General features: G+C 49.4%; 1 protein-coding gene across 5 annotated transcripts in view; it reads right to left on the bottom strand.

Moving 5' to 3' along the window:
• The window catches only part of WIPI2 (WD repeat domain, phosphoinositide interacting 2), a 48,140-nt gene that overhangs the window by 7,327 nt on the left and 21,112 nt on the right, over positions 1-19,701 (bottom strand). For all 5 annotated transcript variants that reach the window (XM_025401444.1, XM_025401443.1, XM_025401442.1 and 2 more), the window contains 6 exons: positions 13,858-14,027; positions 11,555-11,651; positions 11,030-11,127; positions 10,208-10,300; positions 4,622-4,692; positions 750-857 (listed from right to left, as the gene is read on the bottom strand). In XM_025401444.1, coding sequence (XP_025257229.1) covers positions 750-857; positions 4,622-4,692; positions 10,208-10,300; positions 11,030-11,127; positions 11,555-11,651; positions 13,858-14,027 — 637 coding nt within the window. The remainder of the gene's footprint in view (positions 1-749; positions 858-4,621; positions 4,693-10,207; positions 10,301-11,029; positions 11,128-11,554; positions 11,652-13,857; positions 14,028-19,701) is intronic.

The raw sequence follows: 19,701 nt of genomic DNA on the forward strand, positions 1-19,701 counted from the left end.
TCTAAAGTATGTTATTGTAATACTGATCTGAGTGGGATGTTCTTTTTAAATTTTTTAAAGAGAGGCTGGGCACGGTGGCTCACAAGCAGATCACTTGAGCACAGGAGTTCCAGACCAGCCTGGGCAACATAGCGAAATTCTGTGTCTACAAAAAATTTAAAAATTAGCCAGGCATGGTGCATGCCTTAGTCCCAGGTACTCAGGAGGCTGAGGCAGGAGGATGGCTTGAGCCCAGCAGCTGGAGGCTACAATGAGTAATGACTGTACCACTGCACTGCAGCCTGGACAACAGAGTAAGACCCTCTTAAAAGATAAGACCCCCGTCACGCTACATATTCATGGCAATAATAAATACTGTGGAAGCCATCCATGTCTCTCTCTGCTTACCCGTGGGCAGGTAAGAGACAAGCCATTCATGGGCTGTCTGATCACGAACGCTTTCGTAGTGAGGGGAACCTGAGGAGGGGCCATCCGCACTGACTAGAGGATGTCCACCTGGGCCCTCCATGCCCTACGCAAGGCCTCTGTCTATTCTGCATGCTGCCCGCGGGAGAAGCTCATCTGCTGGGGCCCGTCCTCCTCACTGCCAAGCCTGGATGCGGAGGTGCTCGTTCCATGGCCAGCTTCAAGGTCTTCATTGGTTAACGATGTCAGAGGGTGAGCGGACCCGTGCTTACTTCCCATCCCGGCAGCAAGAGGGGACAAAGGGTTTTGCGTCATTTTTAAAGGAACGTATATTTGCAACTCACTTTTCTTTCACAGTCTCGAGTTTGAAGATGTGCACGGTCTCCGTGTTGCTGGAGGCGGAGAGGAACATGCCGTCCATGCTGAAGGCCAGGGAGCAGATGCTCACACACCTGGGGAGATGCGCAGGTCGGGGCGGGCCACCGGAGCCAGCAGCTGCCCCAGGGGTTCAACTCAAGTGGAGGAGAAGAGTTCCTGTCACGGGCACACTTGGGCCCTCCAACCACCTTCTCAAACATTTTATTCCCCTCCAACCACCTTCTCAAACATTTTCCTTGACAGAGGAAAATGTTCGAAAGGAAATACTAAGAACAATTCGTTAACAGAGCTGCAACCTTCCAGATGACAAAAGAAATAGGAATTCACTAAACCACTTTTAGCTGAATTAGGATGGATTTATAGTCCTAAGGTGACTAAAAGAAAACTCAGTAATTTAAGTTATAGCCATTCTTTCCACACCAGAGGGTAAATAGGCAACCTCGGTGAAGTTTAAGAACAGAGCAGGCCGGGCGCGGTGGCTAAAGCCTATAATCCCAGCACTTTGGGAGGCCAAGACGGGCGGATCACGAGGTCAGAAGATTGAGACCATCCTGGCTAACACAGTGAAACGCTGTCTCTACTAAAAAATACAAAAAACTAGCCGGGCGAGGTGGCGGGTGCCTATAGTCCCAGCTACTCGGGAGGCTGAGGCAGGAGAATGGCGTAAACCCAGGAGGCGGAGCTTGCAGTGAGCTGAGATCTGGCCACTGCGCTCCAGCCTGGGCGACAGAGCAAGACTCTGTCTCAAAAAAAAAAAAAAAAACAGAGCAAAGGGCTGGGCACGGTGGCTTACACCTATAATCCCAGCACTTTGGGAGGCTGAGGTGGAAGGATCACGAGGTCAAGATATCGAGACCATCCTGGCCAACACAGTGAAACCCCGTCTCTACTGAAATTACAAAAATTAGCTGGCTGTGGTGGTGGGTGCCTGTAGTCCCAGCTACTCAGGAGGCTGAGGCAGAAGAATCGCTTGAACCTTGGAGGCAGAGGTTGCAGTGAGCTGAGATCGCACCACTGCACTCCAGCCTGGGCGACAGAATGAGACTGTCTCAATTAAAAAGAAAAAAAAAAGGGCCGGGTGCGGTGGCTCACGCCTGTAATCCCAGCACTTTGGGAGGCTGAGGCGGGTGGATCACAAGGTCAGGAGATCGAGACCATCCTGGCTAACACGGTGAAACCCTGTCTCTACTAAAAATACAAAAAAATTAGCCGGGCGTGGTGGCGGGCACCTATAGCCCCAGCTACTCTGGAGGCTGAGGCAGGAGAATGGCATGAACCTGGGAGGCGGAGTTGCAGTGAGCCGAGACCATGCCACTGCACTCCAGCCTGGGCGACAGAGCAAGACTCCGTCTCAAAAAAAAAAAAAAAAAAAAAAAAAAAGAACAGAGCAAAACTTTCAACAGGCAAAGTGGTTCAAGTGTATCTTAAAAATTAACTGGCATTCCAAAGCCACTAAATTCATGTGAATTTCTTCATAACACTAGAAATACAAGATACTTTCAGCCCTGTCCCTAATAGCAAGGGGTTTTCCTGGCGTCAGTGTTGACCATGTGTATTAATTAGGTATGGGTATGAATTAGGAATGGTTCCCGCCTTAATGCAGCATCCAACGATGGGAGTGGGGTCAGGCAGGTGCGAATGAAACCTCCTTTGAAAAATGATGCCTGAAACGGGGTAAGAGATCTGTTCACTGACTCCATCTTGCTTCTAATCTCCAAGCTATCCTTGTTCATTTCTGGGCATAGGCTGTTTTAACTTTGGGAGGAACTTTGCTTACGATACTTTGCAGACCCTGCACCTGATGGATCCGCTGGCCCCACACAGATCAATCAACTGGCTCATCTGATCTTGTGGCCCCCACCCGGCAACTGCCGAGTGCAAGAAGACAGCTCCGACTCCCTAAGATTTCATCTCTGATGATCAGCCCTCCTGGCCCACTGGCTTCTCCCCACCCAAGTTATCCTTAAAACCTTTGCTCCCCGAATGCTCAGAGAGACTGATTTGAGTAGTAATAAAACTCCAGCCTCCTGCACAGCCGGCTCTGCATGAATTACTTTCTCTACTGCAATTCCCGTCTTAATGAATCGGCTCTGTCTAGGCAGCGGGCGAGGTGAACCCCTTGGGTGGTCACCCAAATATTCCATTTGCTACAGGCAAAGAAATGTGAGAAAAATACACGTGGAAGGCACTAGAAATCTTGGAGAAAGGGATTTAACCCAAGGATCAAAAAAAGGCCTCCTTGAGAGTGACACCTGACTTGGACTCCCAGCGTTACAGCACCCGGCCAGGCCACCAGATCCGCCAGCCCACGCAAGACCCTGGTGGGTAAAAGAGATCAGCTCTTCCGAGGATCTGAAAGTGTGGTACTGCTGGAGCCAGGACAGGGACAGTGAAACAGAATCAGGCTGGGTGGAAGGGCTGGTGCCGGGAGGCCTGGTGAACCAAGGCAGGACTCACCCTGCAGGACAGAGGGGTGATGGGAGATGTCAGGTGGGGTGTGATTGGATTATATTTACATTTTCAAAGAACAGCCTGGGTGAGAGTCTGAAGAATGGCCTGATGGGAATCCAGGGCAACAGCAGAAACCAGGCAAAGCCTGGATCAGGCGGCGTGGCGAGTGGGGCACAGGGCAGGCCCACAGCTGGGAGCTCCCTAGAGGCACTGTTCAGGCAGAAGGCTGCAGGGCCCAGTCCTTCTGGCTTGGGTGCCAGGGTGCTGGCGGGGGTGGCGAGTGGCGCTATTTACCAGGATGGGGGTGTGAGGGATGAGGGGCAGGGGCAAACTGGCCTGGGTGGCTTGAGGTGCCCAGTAGGCAGGAGGAATACGGGCACCTCAAGGAAGCCAGGCTACACGTCTACCCTGGGATCGGCACACACGCAGGCCACGGGGGTGAGGAAGGGGGTTAGGTGAGGAGCGGCTCCAGGGCAGAAACAGGCACAGGAGGGGAACTGAGCAGAAGCAGCAACACAGGAAAAATACAGAAAGGTGTGGTGTGAGGAGGACCAAGGGACACGAGGAGGCAGGAGCTGGAGGAGCGGTGATGTTTGGGGATACCGAGGTGCACCTGCTGCACCTGTGGGGATCCCATGAAGAAGGGGGACCAGATGGCGGGAGAGTCCCTGAAAGACAGCCCCTCCCTCTTTCAACGGCCACCCTCAGGGAGGGAGGTACTGATCTGAGACGAGGAGCCAGAGACTTGAGGTCGGGTCCCGCTGACCACCGCCATGCTATTGCAAGTGGTCCCTAGGGCTCCCATCTGAGGCACTGGCTCCAGAGCCTGAGGCCTCCCCTGCTCTGCTGTCCGACGAGGGAGGGAGAGTCCTGCCTCCAAAGCAGGCGCCACAGGGGGCATGCTAAGCACAGATGAGGGAAGCTTTGCAGCCTGGAGGGAGGAAGACAAGGGAACTCCAGGCTGCGACTTCTGGGTTAAAAGAAGGGGCCGACGCCACTTGCTGAGGGTAAAAGCAGAGCTGGAGAGCTGCGAACAGGTTCTCAGAGCGCAGCCTTTAAAGGGGAGGGTGTGCTTCCCATGAGGTCGCTGCCCCGTCCCTTAGTGCCAGCTGGGAGCTACAGGGCACAGGAGGGCCCAGCTGGTTATGTGAGTTCTTCGCAACTCTCACGCTAGCTGATGGGATCGCAAACACACACCCAGTTTGCTTTTCTGAAAGTGCTCGTGAACTCCCGTGACAAGACCGACTCCCTAGATCTCACCCGGTGACCCAGCTGGGATAGAAATGCTCTTGTGGAATTCTCCTGGGGTTTCTGTTTGTAGATAACATATAACTGAAATCCAAATACAAGTTCTCCAGAATCCATTCCGGACATTCATAGACTTTACCTCTTCACTCCTCTCCGAAACTCAAAGAGTTTTTGTCCTTCTGGAATGGAAAATACCCTAATCACGGTCCCCTGTGGAAGGAAAAGAGAAAAGAAGAATTGGAGCTGAGTTAGAACAGGAATTTCCGATCTTCCACAGCAGACTGCAAATGCGCCACAGGGCTATCTCCAGGACAGCTCTGCCCTGGGCCACCAGGCAGTTTGGGGTCCCCCAGGGCCCCCCTTGAGCGTCACCTCCACACTTTTTGCCCCGAGCATAGAAAAACACCTCCCTGTTCTATTGTTGACTTAATGTTCAATCTTTTCTTAAAACCTATTTTTTTTTTTTTTTTTTTTTTTGAGACGGGGTCTCGCTCTTTCACCCAGGCTGGAGTGCAGTGGCCGGATCTCAGCTCACTGCAAGCTCTTCCTCTCAGGTTCACGCCATTCTCCTGCCTCAGCCTCCCGAGTAGCTGGGACTACAGGCGCCCGCCACCTCGTCCGGCTAGTTTTTTGTATTTTTTAGTAGAGACGGGGTTTCACCGTATTAGCCAGGATGGTCTCGATCTCCTGACCTCATGATCCGCCCGTCTCGGCCTCCCAAAGTGCTGGGATTACAGGCTTGAGCCACCGCGCCTGGCCCTTTAAACCTATTTTAATTGACTACTTACCCTTGACACTAACAGTCTTGAGGGCAAAAGTGGCATATCATTCTATTGTTCTGAGTCATTTGAAGTTTAAACTATTAAAAATAAAAGCCTGGGCCAGGCGTAGTGGCTCACGCCTGTAATTCCAGCACTTTGGGAGGCTGAGGCGGGCAGATCACCAGAGGTCGGGAGTTTGAGACCAGCCTGACCAACATGGAGAAACCCTGTCTCTACTAAAAATACAAAATTAGCCGGAAGTGGTGGCCCATGCCTGTAGTCCCAGCTACTCAGGAGGCTGAGGCAGGAGAATTGCTTGCACCTGGGAGGCGGAGGTTGCAGTGAGCCGAGATCGCGCCATTGCACTCCAGCTCTGGGCGACAGAGCAAGACTCCGTCTTGGAAAAAAAAATAAATAAATAAATAAAAAATAAATAAAAGCCTGGACTTGTGTGTGGCACACAGGCAAGACCTTGTGGTCTGACGAGGCTTCAGACCCCACCAAGGTCTTTTCTGCCACTTTAAATTCAGTTACTGACCAAGAGTCGATTAGCTGGAAATCTCAACTACCTTATAAGCAGTCAATCCCAACTCACGAAATGGGAAGATGCACATGAAGAAAATCTTACTAAGACAAAGAACTAGGAATACAAGCATGTGCCTGCTTTAATGGGAAGTGTCCTGAAGATGCCAACTTCCCCCAGTAAGTTAATATCAGATGTGCAGATAATGAAACAGATATGAACATCCGGGGGAATAGAGAAGCACCAAGAAAATAGTGAGCAGGACTTTCAATGCTTGAATATTAAAAGAATACTAATCAAGTGATATAATGGTATTAAATCAGCACAAAAAGAAATAGACTGATGGAAAGCAAGGCCTTAAAATGGGTAGCATTCCAACTTTGCAGGGCAGGAAGAATTATTCAACATTCACACCCCTACTATACAAATTTTAGGAGGTTCAAACTGTTTTGTTTTGTTTTGTTTTTTTTTTTTTTTTTGAGACAGAGTCTCGCTCTGTCGCCCAGGCTGGAGTGCAGTGGCTGGATCTCAGCTCACTGCAAGCTCTGCCTCCCAGGTTCACGCCATTCTCCTGCCTCAGCCTCCCAAGTAGCTGGGACTACAGGCGCCCGCCACCTCGCCCGGCTAGTTTTTTGTGTTTTTTTTTTTAGTAGAGATGGGGTTTCACCGTGTTAGCCAGGATGGTCTCGATCTCCTGACCTCATGATCCGCCCGTCTCGGCCTCCCAAAGTGCTGGGATTACAGGCTTGAGCCACCGCGCCCAGCCTTCAAACTGTTAAATATGAAAACTGTTCAGAATATTTAGACTGACGGAAGGCCGAGGTGGGCAGATCTCCTGAGGTCAGGAGTTCGAGACCACCCTGGGCAACATGGTGAAACCCTGTCTCTACTAAAATACAAAAAAATTAGCCGGGTGTGGGCCAGGTGCAGTGGCTCATGCCTGTAATCCCAACAGGTGCCCAGTAGGCAGGATGAATATGGGCACCTCAAGGAAGCCGGGCTACACGTCTAGCCCCAGGATCGGCACACACACAGGCCAAAGGGGTGAGGAAGGGGGCTGGGTGAGGAGTGGCTCCAGGACAGAAACAGGCACAGGAGGGGAACTGAGCAGAAGCAGCAACACAGGAAAAACACAGAAAAGTGTGGTGTGAGGAAGACCAGGGGACACGAGGAGGCAGGAGCTCTACTAAAAATACAAAATTAGCTGGGCGTCAGGGTGCATGCCTGTAATCCGAGCTACTCAGGAGGCTGAGGCAGGAGAATCGCTTGAACCCGGGAGGCGGAGGTTGCAGTAAGCCGAGATCACACCACTGCACTTGAGCCTAGGCGACAGAGCAAAACTCCATCTCAAAAAAAAAAAAAAAAAAAAAAAAAAAAAAAAAAATTAGCTGGGTGTGGTGGCACGCACCTGTAGTCCCAGCTACTTGGGACGCTGAGGCATGAGAATCGCTTGAGCCCCAGAGGTGGAGGTTGCAGTGAGCTGAGATCGTGCCAATGTACTCCAACTTGGGCTACAGAGAGACTCCGTCTCAAAAGAAAAAAAAAAAAGTAAAGAAAAGAATATCTAGGCCAAATACAGTACCTTATGCCTGTAATCCCAGCAGTTGGGGAGGCCAAGACAGGAGAAACAAACACTAGAGCCCAGAAGTTGAAGACCAGCCTGGGCAACATAGCGAGACCCCATCTCTACAAAAAAAACAAAAAAAGCCAAGCCTGATGGTTCACTCCTGTTGTCCCAGGAGTGGAGGCTGCAGTGAGCCATGATCACGCCACTGCACTATCTCTGTGTTTATAAATAGTACAAAGCGGCCGGGCGTGGTGGCTCACTCCTGTAATCCCAGCACTTTGGGAGGCCGGGCGCGGTGGCTCACTCCTGTAATCCCAGCACTTTGGGAGGCTGGGCGCAGTGGCTCACTCCTGTAATCCCAGCACTTTGGGAGGCCAAGGTGGGTGGATGACGAGGTCAGGAGTTCAAGACCAGCCTGACTAACACGGTTAAACCTCATCTACTCAAAATACAAAAATTAGCTGGGTGTAGTGGTGTGCGCTTGTAATCCCAGCTATTTAGGAGGCTGAGGCAGAAGAATGGCTTGAACCCAGGAGGCGGAGGTTGTGGTGAGCTGAGATCACACCACACTGTACTCTAGCCTGCGTGACAGAGCAAGACTCTGTTTCAAAAACAAACAAACAAACAAAAAGGCAGCAGATGACCTACAGTGTAGAACACCAAGGAATTGTTTAGATAAATTATGGTAAACTTATACAATGGGAGAGTATACAGCCATTAGAAATCAGGATACAGGCCAGGCACAGAGGCTCCCTCCTGTAATTCTAGCACTTTGGGAGGCTGAGGTGAGTAGATTGCTTGAGCTCAGGAGTTAGAAACCACCCTGGCCAACATGGAGAAACCCCATCTCTACAAAAAATAAAAAAATCAGCCGGGTGTGGTGGCGGGTGCCTGAAGTCTTGGCTACTTGGGAGGCTGAGGTGAAGGATCACTTGAGCCTGGGAAGTGGAGGTTGCAGAGAGCAGAGATTGTGCCACAGTACTCCAGCCTGGGCGACAGAGCAAGCAAGACCTGTCTCAAAAAAAAAAAATTGGTACTTGAGGATAGTTGGTTCTCCCTGGATGGAGGGCCACAAACTGAGTTTGCAACACTGAGAATTAGAGAATGAAATATTTTCTGCATCCATATATAAAAATAACCATGGCAAAGGTTTTGTCCTCTGCAGCCTACACTTTTAGATGGAGACATAATTTTTTGGTGCACATCTACCATGCAATACTCATTAATTAAGAGTTGTTTTGTTGCCACATGACTGCAAGATTCTTGAAAGTAGGATTAAGTCACAGGCTTCAGTGGGGCCTCAGCACCTGGCACAGAGCAGGACTAGGAAGGCCTTGCCGCTCTCACTCAACAGGTAAGAGGATTCCATGTAAAAGAAATCAAGTTTCCTCTTTATAGTCCAGAAAAAAATTATTCTATTTTTATGGGCCTTAAAATTCCATCAAGTACTTTTGGGCCTTTGTAAGAGCTACTAAAAAACTTAACAGTGAGACTTTGATTAGTCAAAGGGTAACAGAATTTCAGGGCCATTTCAAAGGGAAAAGAAAAGGACAAGGTGATATTGGGACAGTCCAGCCTAATCAGAATCAAAGTCAGGCTTGGAGTCTGACCCCTCTGTTGCTGCCCGACTGGGCAGCCCCGGGCACACTGTTTAACCTCTCTGAGCCCTTGCTATGAAAGAGAAATATTTACCTTGCTGAGGGGGAACAAAGGAGGTAATGAAGATAAAAGATCCAGGATAATTCACGACCCAGAAGTGACCCATAAGCGGTGACATGATTATTACAGAACTCAGGTGTGAGACTGAAGAACAAAGATCCAGGCGGGAAAGCTAAGGAAGTGAGCCGACTTTTTATTGTATCTTATCTGGTCCATAGTTTGAGGGGAGAGATGACTTGAAAGGGGAGGCTATTTTAGGATTTCAATGAGAAGCAAAATCATATCCAAATCAAAGTAAAGGTCATCGGTGGGCAATGGAGAGCAGACTGGCATCCAGAGGGGACAACGGAGGTGGGAGAGCAGACGCGACCTCAAGACAGAAGAAGAGAAGACGGAACTTTCAAGAAAAGAGGAACCAAAACGAAAAGAGAGGCACAGTTCAAGTGAGGAAGAGAACGAGGAGCCTTCAGTCTCCTGGAGGCCGAGGGAGCCTCGCCACGTGGTCACAGGTACACAGGGACATTTAGAGGCCATCCATCTCCTTTAAAGCCAGACATTCTTCTTACTGGAATCTCTTAAATTCGTAGTTAGAAATACACATGAAAGATTGAGACAAGACTTAAATACACTACTACCTATGGCAGCAACATATTAGAAACGTAAAGTCCCAAAAGCGTGATGTGGACATAAATCACAACTGAATACTGCACGGCCATTACAAGTGTTTTTGAACTTAGAGAAATGTCATGCAGAGTGAAAAAGGATAAATTACACCCATAGTAGGATCCCAATTTTGTTGACTAAAGAGAAAATGAAAGGAAATACATTGAAATGTGTTCATATTGGCTGGATAGAATTCTGTCCTTGCTTTTTCACGTTTCATCACTGTCTGGGTTCTTTACTGTTATGTGTTAGTTTTATCATTTAGAAACACACTGGGTGAGCAGTGTGGTTACACACGGCACTTCTGTCTCTGGACATTTCTGTAATTTTTTACTACAAACATGGACCAGTTCTCCTGTCCCAGTGGCACACCGCAAGCGCCGCTCACTCTCGGGCAGCACACGCCCACGGCCTGACAAGCAGGTGGCTGTCTTTGCTTCTCCCGAAGCTGGTAAGCATAGGACCTTGCCTCTAAGTTGGCTGTGTGAACAGAAATGAAAAAGTCTGTGGACGCCGGGGCACCAGTACGCCCCCAGGGAAAAGCAGACTCACCTTCTCTGAAGCCGTGGCAAGTTTAGTTCCGCTTGCATCAAAGGCCAATGCCGCTAAAGGACTGTCATGAGCCGGAATCATGTTTGCAGCTCTCTGAAAAAGGGACACCAATAAAGTGTGGCCGCCACGCAGTGACAGGCCACGCCCCAGGGCTGGCACTCGGTCTGCAGTCTGAAAACGCCAATTAGCTGTTCCTAAAACACCATTGCAGTCCATACAAATGCCAAACCCACTTGATTTTCTGGGGCTGGGCATTCAAGGAAATGCTGCTCCAACTTTAGAAAAAGCAAAGCAGTTTATCCCGAAGGTTTTCTATGTTCCTTCAAACATTCCCGTGGTGAGGAGCTCAGCACTGGTCTGAATGCTGCAGCATATCCAGAAGCAGAATGAGCCAGACCTACTCTGCTACTGACAGAGAGTAGCGGGGCTGGGCGCGGGGCACCCACCTGTAATCCCAGCACTTTAGGGGGCCAAGGTGGGAGGATGGTTTGAGGCCAGCCTGGGCAACCCAGCAAGACTCCACTCTACAAAAATAAAAAATTAGCTGGGTGTGGTGTTGCATGACTGTAACTCCTTGGGAGGCTGAGGCAGGAGGATCACTTGAGCTCGGGAGGTTGAGGCTGCAGCGAACTCGGACTGCATCACCACACTCCAGCCTGAGCGATAGAGCGAGACCCTGTCTCAAAAAAAAAAAAAAAAAAAAAAAAATGCAGTGGTTGTATTGCTGAGCCAAGAAAATCAGGATGTCAGGGACACCGCAGTGCTCCTCTTCAGGAAAAAGCCACACTTTAGAGAGCTATTCGAGTAGGAAAGGCATCTCACCAAATTAATGGTATCGAAGACCTGCACCTCTCCGATGGTCGCGCTCCCCGGGTACGCCAAGTAGCAGTTGTCGTTGTTGATTGACAGTGCACACAGGCCTGCAAATGACACACGGAGGACGAGATGCAAACTTCACCTGAGAGCTCCTTCTTGGATGTCAGACATAATTCAGCATTTATTTAACAGAGCATTAGGAACAAATAATAGCTTGGATACAATCTTGTTTGCTGTGTTAAGAAAGTTCTGCAACCCCAAATCCCCACCTTAGGTGATACCAGTATTGTAAAGAGATTAAACGCCTTTGGTTTGAACTGATCAGTAACCTCAAACTTGAAAGTTGATCAAACCAATGAGTTTATGTGGTCACATGACCAGCATCAGTAGGCAGGCAGCTTGGTTTGGGATCAATACTTTTAAAATCGGTCTCATCTGCGGAACCTATAAAAAGAAAAAATCTCTCTCACCTATAGCTATCTTTCAAGGGCAAAATCAGAAAAAGGATTCTTTCCTCACAAGTTAGCTCACCTGCAGGGTTTGGAGGCGTCTCCCTGATTGTATGCAGCACCTTCATGTCCCGAATGTTGTGGATGTACAGGGACTCCTCCAGGCACACTATCAGCCTCTAGGCGAGAGAGGAAACGAAACCAAATGTGAAGCAACAGCCAGTGCAACATCTGCCCCAACCTCCACTTGACTGACTCCTGGACTAGACACTCTTGTTTCTTCTATTGCTATTGTATTTTATTTTTTTGGAGTCAGCGTCTCACTTTGTCACCCAGGCTGGAGTGCAATGGCGTGATCCTGGCTCACTGCAACCTCTGCCTCCCGGGTTCAAGTGATTCTCTCTCCTGCCTCAGCCTCCCAAGTAGCTGGGATTACAGGTGCCTGCCACCATGCCTGGCTAATTTTTGTATTTTTAGTAGAGATGGGGTTTCGCCATGTTGGCCAGGCTGGTCTCGAACTCCTGACCTCAGGTGATCCACTCCTGCCTTGGCCTCACAATCTTAGTTCCTTCTAGAACACCATGCAGACCAATGTTGGAAGCGCCGAGGATACAGCTGCTTTCTACCAATAATCAAGAAGGAGCCGGCCCGGGTACACTTCTCTCTCATACTCACCGCAGCTCCACTGGGAATTCTAACGAGATCATTTTAGTTCAGTGTTAGGCAAATGCTAACCTACAGCTAAGACAAGTGTGCTGTCAATAGACTTGGAAAGATTTGCTTTTTAAAACTGATGCTGAGTGCGGCACAGGTAAAATGAAAATAAGGGGGTTTTAAAAGGTCTAACACTTTATTGTGCACTCAGATTATTTTGCAAGTTTCTGCTCCATTTGGAAGAAAATGAATGTGGACATGCAGACAATGCATCGCTGCGACATTTATGCAAGAAAGATGATGGGCATGAACCCAGCTCTACATTAGTTGGATGTGAACACAATTTGTATGCTTTACAATTTTTAAATGCTGAAGATATTATGCCTTATAATTTCCCATTCTAACCAACTCTGTCAGTTAACAGACCAGTTCCCAGTTTCAAGTGTATAAGGTAAGAGCGTCTTTACTGTGACTTCACCTAGTCACGGTATCTCAGAGTGCAGCTACTGGCTGTCAACGTGTCCACTCTACAGCCAGCAGCCTCATCAGCTTTCCCCGCGGGGAATGTGGGCAGAATCAGATTGTGAGGGTTCCCCTGGGTGGCGCTGTTACCCTGGGCGTGAGCACAAGCTGGGAGACGGCCTCGTGAAACACGCACACGTGCCACCCACCATGTCCTTCCTCCGTGCCAGTCTTATTAGTTTAGGGGGAGATAAAGTAATAAATCCTTCATTTTGAATTCAAAGTTAAATTAACAATTTACAAAAGGAAAAAAAAGTCTAAAACTTTTTTTTAATTTTTGAGACAAAGTCTCGCTCTTGCTGCCCAAGCTGGAGTGCAATGACATAACCTCGGCTTATTGCAACTTCCAACTCCTGGGTTCAAGCAATTCTCCTGCCTTAGACTCCTGAGTAGCTGGGATTACAGGTGCCTGCCACCACACCTGGCTAATTTTTGTATTTTTAGTAGAGATGGGGTTTCATCATGTTGGCCAGGCTGGTCTCAAACTCCTGACCTCAGGCAATCTGCCCACCTTGGTCTCCCAAAGTGCTGGGATTACAGGTATGAGCCACTGTGCCTGGCCAAATATTTTTTGTTTTGTTTTGTTTTGTTTTGTTTTTGAGACGGAGTCTCGCTGTTTCGCCCAGGCTGGAGTGCAGTGGCCAGATCTCAGCTCACTGCAAGCTCCGCCTCCCGGGTTCACGCCATTCTCGTGCCTCAGCCTCCCGAGTAGCTGGGACTACAGGCGCCTGCCACCTCGCCCGGCTAGTTTTTTGTATTTTTTAAGTAGAGAGGGGGTTTCACCGTGTTAGCCAGGATGGTCTTGATCTCCTGACCTCGTGATCCGCCCGTCTCGGCCTCCCAAAGTGCTGGGATTACAGGCTTGAGCCACCGCGCCCGGCCAATATTTTTTGTTTTTAAGTAACATTTATAAAAGCAAAACCTGGTAATAAGTGAAAGAAACTCTGACATCCACCCTCTGGGTGGGGCCGGGGACGCCTGTATGGGAACAGTGTGGCAGAGGCCTGGGCATCTGTTGTGAATGGAACAGGCTGAGCAAAGCTGGTGGGTGAGGAAACAGAGCTGGCCGCTGTAGGCAAGGATCTGTGGCCAGCAACGTGGGGCCAGGCAGCAAGGGAATGATGGAGGGGCATGCCGGTTGGGTGGGCTTGTCCCAGAGTGCTGGAGGGAGCAACAGACAAGCCCACACCCAGGTGGGGCTGCGCTCACCTGCCTGTTGAGCTTCACAGCCAGAATCGTGTTGGAGTAGCTGTAGTTGCAGATCTCAGTTCCCTTCTTAAAGTGGCAAACCTTTAGCTTCCTTGGTGCTTTAAGGCTCACGATGGCCACTAGGCTGCTGGAGAACAATCTCTCTACGATGCACACATCTTCCGTGTCAGCTGAAATCACAAAGGTAAGTACATGCGTGAACATCTCCACATGGCTATGGCCATAGGTAGAGTCTGCGCTCAAAAACAAACACCTGCCTGGGTGACACGCAGGGCACAGCGCTGGGGGTGCCTGCAGAACATGTGGTCATGCGGTGGGGACAGCCCCGGGGGTCTGAGGGTCTTGACTGGCTGCAGCCTCAGGAGCGTTTCCACTGTAAGGATGGCCCCTCATGAGCATTCTCACGAAAGACAAAGGTTCCTTTCAATCAGTTCTGTTGCTGGATTTGAATGGTGTAACCTAAAAACACACGAGTTCAGGAACTAAACTACCAGGTAAAGTGAAAGAGTAAGGTCTAGGGGCTCCCTTCATTAAGACACAAACTACTAGGAAACTGCAGTTGCTTCCCCTGGTTTCCACAGACTCACGTGCTGAGCGCTGGCCTACGTGCTCGCATACCGCGGCTGGCCAAAGAACCACACGTCCCAAGTGACCTGACACATATTTACTTATTAAAAAGATGTTGCTCTTACACTCATGTGTCACAAAACGCTGACATACATTCTAAGAAATGCCCTGTAGGGGCCGGGTGTGATGGCTCACGCCTGTAATCCCAGCACTTTGGGGGGGCTGATGCGGGTGGATCAGAGGTCAGGAGAGGGAGACCATCTTGGCTAATATGGCGAAACCCCATCTCTACTAAAAATACAAAAAATTAGCCGGGCATGTTGGCGGGTGCCTGTAGTCCCAGCTACTCGGGAGGCTGAGGTAGGAGAATGGCGTGAACCCGGGAGGCGGAGCTTGCAGTTAGCCGAGATCGCGCCACTGCACTCCAGCTTGGGCGACAGTGAGACTCCGTCTCGGGGGGAAAAAAACAAACAAACACACACTAAGAAACACCCTGTAAGCAATTCTGCCGTGCAAACACAAATCTAGATGGTAGGCCTACTACGCCCCTAGGCTGTATGCTGTGGCCTGTGGCTCCTGGCTCCAGATTTGCATGGCATGTGACTAACTGGATACTGTGGCCAGCGGCAGCACAGTGACAAGTACTCGTGTGTCTAAATGAAACATGGGAAAACTGCAGCAAAAACATGGCCTGCTCCTCTCACAGGACCACCGTCGCACCCGCAGCCCCTCGCTGCCCCACACGCCATCGTGCAGCGTGACACCACTTCAAATGGAACAGGCCATAAACGCAAGTGCATCATCCTAAGCTCTTCACAGCGTCCATTCAGTGTCTTCTCGGTTGCTTTTACCAGAAAGCTGCCATAAAACCTTCTTTCTGACAACGGCAAGTGACCTTCATTCAAAAGGAACACATGCAAGTGTCTGCCACAAATAGGGAGACGGTGGCGTGGTTGCAGGGCCAGGGAGGACAGGCTCTGTCCGCAGCTTCTCTGCTCAGGAGCATCTCAGACTAGGGGCCACCGTCTTCCAGGATCTATCAACGAAAGGCACAATCAGGAGGGATCATGCCAGTGCGTGGACACAGGAGTCTTTGTCAGCAGATGCACCTCTAGCACCTGGCACGCAGCACCACTCAGACACGAGGCCAACCCAACTCAGAGACAGTGCATAACACGGAATGTCAATTATTTGCAGTAAAAATAATTTCCCTAAAGATCAGACCCTGGTTCTCCGACCAGTCCTCTCTTTCCCTCAGGAGATCAACATGGATACCAGGTTATGGCAGCCCTGCTTGCTAGGCAGTGGGCGACAAAGAGGGTTGGGGCCAGATGCGGTGCTTCACACCTGTAATCCCCGCACTTTGGGAGGCCAAGGTAGGAGGACTGCTTGAGGCCAGGAATTCGACACCAGCCTGGGCAACACAGTGAGGTCCCATCTCTACAAAAAATACAAAAATTAGTTGGGTGTGGTGGTGCATGCCTGTGGTAGCTGAGGTAGGAAGAGTGCCTGATCCCAGGAGGCTGAGGCTGCAATGAGCTGTGATCATGCTCCTGCACGCCAGCCCAGGCAAAAGAGTGAGACCCTGTCTGTAATACCAGCCCTGCCCCCAAAAGGAGGGTGGGACTGAATGACGATCGTGGCTGGTGTCCTGAAGCTGCTACCCTCACTTCTCGAATCCAGCAGCCAGATGTGCAAATCCAGTGGCACAAGGCCCTTCCTCCGCCACTGTCCAGCCTCTCACTCTCCAGGCACCCTGTTCTCAGGTAGTACTTGGTAGTATTTGGGGCTGCACGCACTGGCCCAGCTGCATCCTGTACCTGTCGCCTCTAGCAGTCACCACGCTTACCACTGAGAATCTAGGCAATGGCTGAGCGACAAAGTTCCCAGCTGGACCGATGGTCTGAGGACAGGTGCCGTGTTTGGCCCATTCACGGCTGCACCCCCAGGTCTAATGTCACCTGTCATGGAGGAGGAGCTCCTTCCACACTGGCTGAACGGATGGAATGGACCTTATGACCAGATTTTGGATATTTCTCAAACTCCCCCAAATGGTGGTGTTTTAAAAACACCATTAAAAACAAAACCAAACAAACAAAAAAACTCAATCTCTGTGCCATTCAGTTTCAGTGATGAAATGCTGTTACCCCCAGTACTACACCAAGAGGCAGAAGTGCTCTTGGTGAAGCTCAGCGGCATGCGTCCTAACACATGCGCTGGGCGTGCGTGCGGCACCGCAACCTTGGCGAGTACTGGGTGCAACGGCGACCATGCAGGAACACGAATTTAACAATCACATTCCAGTCTCAGCTCTCTTCTAATTAGCTGTAAGGCCTGGTACCTATTTCCCGAATGGTGAAAGAAGAGTTGGACTCTCGGCTTCAACTCCAGGGCTGGGACACATAGGAAAACCTGGTATACACAAAACTGGTTTTCTATTAAGTAAAATTTTGTTTAAATCCACTGGCCTCCTAAATCCAATCAGTGGTAAAAAGAACTGACTTCCAAATAGGGCTACTCCTGCACACGCACAGGCTCTGCATCCGTGAACTCGCCTGCCTGGGAAGGTTTATTTGTGACCCCACACGAACACTCACAGTGGTTTACAGCCCTCCGGGGACACGTGCAGAGCGGGAAGTTTTTTCTGTTTTTTTTTGTTTGTTTGTTTTTGAGACGGAGTCTCACTGTGTCGCCCAGGCTGGAGTACAGTGGCGCAATCTCGACTCACTGCAACCTCCGCCTCCCGGGTTCATGCCATTCTCCTGCCTCAGCCTCCTGAGTAGCTGGGACTACAAATGTCCGCCACCACGCCTGGCTAATTTTTGTATTTTTAGTAGAGACAGGGTTTCACCATGTTGGCCAGGCTGGTCTTCAACTCCTGACCTCAGCTGATCTGCCCACCTTGACCTTCCAAAGTGCGTCACTGCGCCCAGCCTCGGGAAAAGATTTGAGTCACATGACGCACATGTTCCTGGCTGAGATCACACAGGGCAACGTCCTGTCTTCTCGTGTTGATTCTGAAAACAACTGTCCTTTTCGTGGTCTATTTAGGGCTACTGAGTGTCTGCTTTTTGCACTTTTGCGTTTTTGTTGATTTCACTGTTGGCTCCGGCACAGTGCTGAGCGTCGTCCAGTGTCCCTAAGCACAAGCAGCCTGTGATGCGCCCCACAGAGAAAACATACGTGTGGGCTGAGTTCTATATGAGCTGCGAGTTCAATGTTAGTCAACCAACAATCCGCATTCCGTCAGCATGTCCGGAGGCAGGGAAGCACACACAAAATGAGGTTGTCTTTTGATCAGCTGATGCAAACACTGCGACCAGAGGCTACCTAACAATCCTTCCCCTGGGAGCAACACTTCATGATTCGCTAATCCAGCATCCCAGAGATTTACAGACTAGAACTGTGAATAACAAGAATCAACTGTATTTTTAGTTTTTTTTCAAAGAATAGGTTCTTACTGCTTTGCTTGGTAAAACTTATTTACTTCACCCATTCAACACAAACAGCAGATCCTACCAGGAGAGACCATCCCAAGTATACAGTGGTAAACAGGGCGGTGCCTGCCATCACGGAGAGGGGGCCAAAGAGATGTGCGCCCAGGGCCCTGTGTGGCACCAAAACTGTCAAGGGTCAGCAAAGGAGACTGAGTAAGAGAAAAGCCAGGACCGTGCATGAGATGGAAGCCAACAGAAGAGGGTATCTGAAGAACAGCAAGTAGGCAACTGTACCCAGCGTTGCAGAGGAGGGAAGAGGAAATGAATACGCGTCCCCTGAGTCTGGGAACGAGCAGCTTACATGGAGACCTTGACATATTTTGATGGAGATGGCTGAAAGGAAGAATGGCTGAAACATGAAAGAGAATGAGAAGTGGAAAAAAACTTAGGCAACTATCTACAGGAGTTATGCTACAAGCCGGGCGCAGGGGCTCACGGCCGGAGTTCCAGCACTTTGGGAGGCCGAGGCAAGCAGATACCTGAGGTCAGGAGTTCGAGGCCAGCCTGGCCAACATGGTGAAACCCTGTCTCTACTAAAAATACAAAAAATGAGCCGGGCATCGTGGTGGGCACCTGTAATCCCAGCTCTTTGGGAGGCTGAGGCAGGAGCATCACTTGAACCTGAGAGACGGAGGTTGCAGTCAGCCAAGATGGCACCACCACACTCCAGCCTGGGCAGCAGAGCGAGACTCTACCAAAAAAACAAAAACCAAAACCAAAACCAAAAAAAGAAGTTATGCTCTGGAGAAGCAGAAATGTGGGAGGGGCTGGGGGATATGCATGGGCAAGGGAAGCTTCTGTCTTCAAATACAGGAGCTACTAGATACACTGAGATGGATTTATGGTTGAGACTGCATGCCTGGAGGAACAAACCACTTAGGAGGCTGGTCGGGTGAAGAAGGAAAGAGAAGGGAGCCCCAGGCCGACAGAACCAACCTCTCTTGAAGCAGCAACAGGTGTTAATTGTGATGGGATGGAGGTGGGAGATTTCAGAGTGAGGACAGTATGAGACGATCATCTCAAAGAGTAAGCAACACAGTTATGAGAAAAATGCAGGACCACCAGCAGGCACTGGCAGGTCTCCATTAGAGGTGGTGATAAATTCCAATTCAACTAGACAGAGAAAGATTGTACCAACCCAACAGATGCAGAAAAAGCATGAGAAAATGCAATGCTCATTCATGGTAGAAATTTAAGAAACCTAGAATGAGGAAGAACCTTCTTTCGCTGATGAAGAACAGTTAAGAAAATCTACAGCTGACACTGTACTTAATGGTGAAGACATCTAAACTCTTCCCATTACGACCAGAAACAAGGCAAGGATACTCCCTCTCCCTACTTTGTGCTGGCGAGTCTTACACACTGCAGTGAAGCAAGAAAAAGAAAGAAAGGCACAAACATTAGAAAACAAGACGCCAAACAGTCTCTACTGCCACCTTAAGGAATCTATAGGCAACTTTCTAATACATGAATTTAGCAAAGTCACAGGATACAATATTAAAATATAAAAAATCAATTATATGTTTAGGCCAGCAGCAAACTGGAAAGGTAAATGAATTAATTTTCTTTTACGATACTGTCAAAATCCAAAGTGTTAGAAATAAATTTTACTGAAGATGTAAGACCTCCATATCAAAAAAAAAAAAAAAATCATAGAATATTACCAAAACAAAATTAAAAAGAGGTAAATAAATGAAGAGATTACCATGTTCATGGACTGGGTATTCAATATTATTAACGTATCAACTCTCAAATTGATCTCTAGGTCCAATCCCATCCC

The sequence above is a fragment of the Theropithecus gelada genome, chromosome 11, assembly GCF_003255815.1.
Source record: "Theropithecus gelada isolate Dixy chromosome 11, Tgel_1.0, whole genome shotgun sequence".
NCBI classification, from domain to species: Eukaryota; Metazoa; Chordata; class Mammalia; order Primates; family Cercopithecidae; genus Theropithecus; species Theropithecus gelada.